We start from the raw sequence: 3,225 nt of genomic DNA on the forward strand, positions 1-3,225 counted from the left end.
CAAAACCCGCAACACTCCCGATCTAGATTGTGAGCGTCAAGTAAACAAACTGTGGGGAGGGCATCATTAAACTTAGGATGTGCAAGTCACCAAGGCAAGCAAAGGGACTAGTCTATTACAAAAAGGAAAAAAGAAAGCGAGTCAGAGAGGTGGACTCGTCACCGGCTGACTAGACTACTCGCAGGTCGATTGCAACCATGCATGAACCAGGCATTGCAATCGGACGCCGACTCGATCTCTCTGAAATGAGCAGGCATGGCACAGGCTTATCTACTTGTGTTGTGTCGATCCTCTCGTTTGGAGAAGCAAAGATTAGCACAGTAGGCCGTACGTAAAAGCCGGCTCGCGGCGTAGTACGTCCGGTCGAGCTGTCGTCGATGCGTTCGAAGCGAAACAGGGCCAAAGCTCTGATTGGCATCTGGCTTTAGACAAAAGAAGTGTTGAACAAAGCTCGGGCTAGCTATAACCCCTATGTAAGCGTCTCTGTCGGTTTTTCTTTTTGTTGATTTTGGATTAAAGGCTTGGCCGTGACTTTTGCCTGCTTCGGGCCGAGTTTGGATGCTTGATGCTGGGACGTATCGAAGAAGCTAGCAACACGTTGTCAGATGTCACATCCACTAAGATCTAATCTAATACTAATTAATAAAGCGTTTTGGCTTGGTTAACTGTAATCCAGGACTGATGTAGTACACCCTGGATACATTAGTCCCCGATCGATCACAAAGTCATCTCATCCACTAGTATCAGGTTCCTTACTGTCGAAACGCGAGTTGTAACCATTGCAGCTGTTGGCTGTTGGGGGATCGACCACGGGTACTCGCGAACCCATCAACCGGGTGCAAGAATTCGTCGCTCCCCTCCAACAAATCCGGGCACACATATATCTGCCCAGCTACTACCGAACCGGCAGTGACTGCTGACGCCGTGCGCACGGTGTTACACCGAGGAGGAGGAGGCGTCCACCCGACCCGACCCCGGCCGAGAATTCCACAGCCACGCACGGGGCAGGCCAATGACCTCCAAGTACGTACCGACCCCTGCGATAAACGCACGGGCGGACACACGGACGGCCGCGATCCATCCGGTTCCAACTTTCAACCCGCACGGGCTCCCGTTCCGTTCGTACCCGCGATCCACCCCCTTTCATATGCGCTCCGCTCCACACCACCACGGATCTCGCCGGCCCCGTTGCACGCGCCGCGCAGCCTTTCCTTTCCACTCTGCACGCGCCGGCAGCGAACGGTTCCTCCCTACCGTTTGAACGGTTCGGCTCGGAGGCGAACTTGGGCCGGGCCCGCTGCCCAGTCCTCGTTCGTTCGTTCGTTCCACCGATCGCTGAGTGCCGGACGGAGGTTTTGCTCTGGCCGCAAGGGAGGTTCCCTTGACGGCGGTGGCGGATGGGGTGCAAGGGGTCGAAGCACGCGCTGCATGGCGGCGGCGGCGGCGGGGGCGCGTTGGAGCCGCGGAAGTGCGCGTCGGGGCTCGTGGCGCGCCACTCCGTCGCGCTCCGGTCGTCCACGCTCGGCACGCTCAGCCTCGACCGCGCCACGGCCGCCGCGGCGGTTTCTTTCGCCGGAGGGGAGGGCGCGGGGACGGCAGCGAGGTCCGGGAAGGAGGGCGCGGCGGGGAGGTGCCGGTCCTTCGCCGGGTGGTTCCCGGCGTCGCCCAAGGTGGAGCCGGGCCAGCCGGTGAAGCGGCAGAGGCTGGCGCCCCCGCGGACGCCCACCAAGACGCCCGCGCGTGCCCCCGAGGAGATCAACGTGTGGGAGCTCATGGACGGGCTCGACGACGACGATGCGGACGAGGAAGAATACGGCGATTGCCTGGACGGGCAGGTTCCGTCGGCGTGCGGATCGCCGGAGTTCGACCCTGACGTCCTGTCGGCGTTCCGGGAGGCGCTCGCCGAGCTGTCGCCTCCTCCTACGGACGCCGACGTCGTGAGCGACGGAGGAGCCGTCGTCAAGGAGGAAATCGAGGTGTTCGCCGACGTCGCGAGCGACGGAGGAGCCGTCGTCAACAAGGAGGAAATCCAGGTGTTCACCGACGTCGCGAGCGACGGAGGAACCGTCGTCAACAAGGAGGAAATCCAGGTGTTCACCGACGTCGCGAGCGACGGAGGAGAGATCGTCAAGAAGGAGGAAATCCAGGTGCTCGCCGACGTCGCGAGCGACGGAGGGGCCGTCGTCAAGAAGGAGGAAATCCAGGTGTTCGCCGATGATGCGAGCGACGGAGGAGCCATCGTCAAGAAGGAGGAAATCCAGGTGTTCGCCGGCGTAGTGCGGGCGCGACTCGACGTGCTCCAGGGAAGGATCGACAGCAGGTCACAAAAGAATCCCCCGCCGCCGCCGGAGAGCGCGAGGCGGGTGGTCGTGTACCTGACGAGCCTCCGCGGCATCCGGCAGACGTACGAGGACTGCTGGGCGGCGAGCACCATCCTGTCCAGCTACGGCGTGCACGTGGACGAGCGCGACCTGTCGATGCACGCGGGGTACAAGGAGGAGCTGCGCGACGCGCTCGGCGCAGGCGCCCTCGCCGGCGTGCTGCCGCAGGTGTTCGTCGACGGGTGGCACCTGGGCGGCGCCGAGGAGGTCCGGCGCATGCACGAGTCCGGGGAGCTGGCGGAGGCCCTCGAGGCCTGCGAGGCGGCGCCGGGCGCTGCCGCCGGCGGGAAAGAGGGGCCGGGAGGCTTCGCTGCGGAGCCGTGCGGCGGGTGCGGGGGCGCGCGGTTCGTGCCGTGCGACGTCTGCTCCGGCAGCTGCAAGGTGTTCGTCGAGGACGAGGACGGTCCCGGGGCGTTCAGGCGGTGCCCGGACTGCAACGAGAACGGGCTACTGAGATGTCCAATCTGTTAATGGAACCACTCCCTGTAAACTGCTTGGATTTGTTGTTGTTGTTTTTAGTGTGCCTTCTCTGTAGCTAATATCGATGTGTTCATCCAAAAAATGGTACAGAGTTAAACAAAATGGGAGGAACAGCGCGTCAGAAAAGATTCAACCGGAGGTAGCTTTTTCTTTCCCCTCCCTCGCAAGGCCACTAGAAAAGCCTTCTTCCCTTTGATCTTCGCCGGCGCGTCCGTGGATTCGTCTCCCCTCCGCTTGCCGCTCCGGCGACCGGTGGCAGGAAGGGTATTCCTGGTACCTCGGCTTATATAGGTAGGGTTTTAGTTCTCGTAAAGGCGGCGCTCCGACGGATGGTGGCGCTTCTTCTTCGTGTCTGTCTTCCGGA

The 3,225-nt window shown here is 61.6% G+C and overlaps 1 protein-coding gene across 1 annotated transcript; it reads left to right on the forward strand.

The window, feature by feature from the left end:
* The first annotated feature begins 493 nt into the window (after window positions 1-493).
* On the forward strand, window positions 494-2,900 carry LOC109754185 (uncharacterized). Its single transcript, XM_020313104.4, has one exon. It carries the CDS (start codon window positions 1,398-1,400, stop codon window positions 2,850-2,852), a length of 1,455 nt encoding a protein of 484 aa, XP_020168693.1. The 5' UTR covers window positions 494-1,397; the 3' UTR covers window positions 2,853-2,900.
* The last annotated feature ends 325 nt before the right edge of the window (window positions 2,901-3,225 follow it).

Source organism: Aegilops tauschii, chromosome 7 (genome assembly GCF_002575655.3).
Source record: "Aegilops tauschii subsp. strangulata cultivar AL8/78 chromosome 7, Aet v6.0, whole genome shotgun sequence".
Classification (NCBI taxonomy): domain Eukaryota; kingdom Viridiplantae; phylum Streptophyta; class Magnoliopsida; order Poales; family Poaceae; genus Aegilops; species Aegilops tauschii.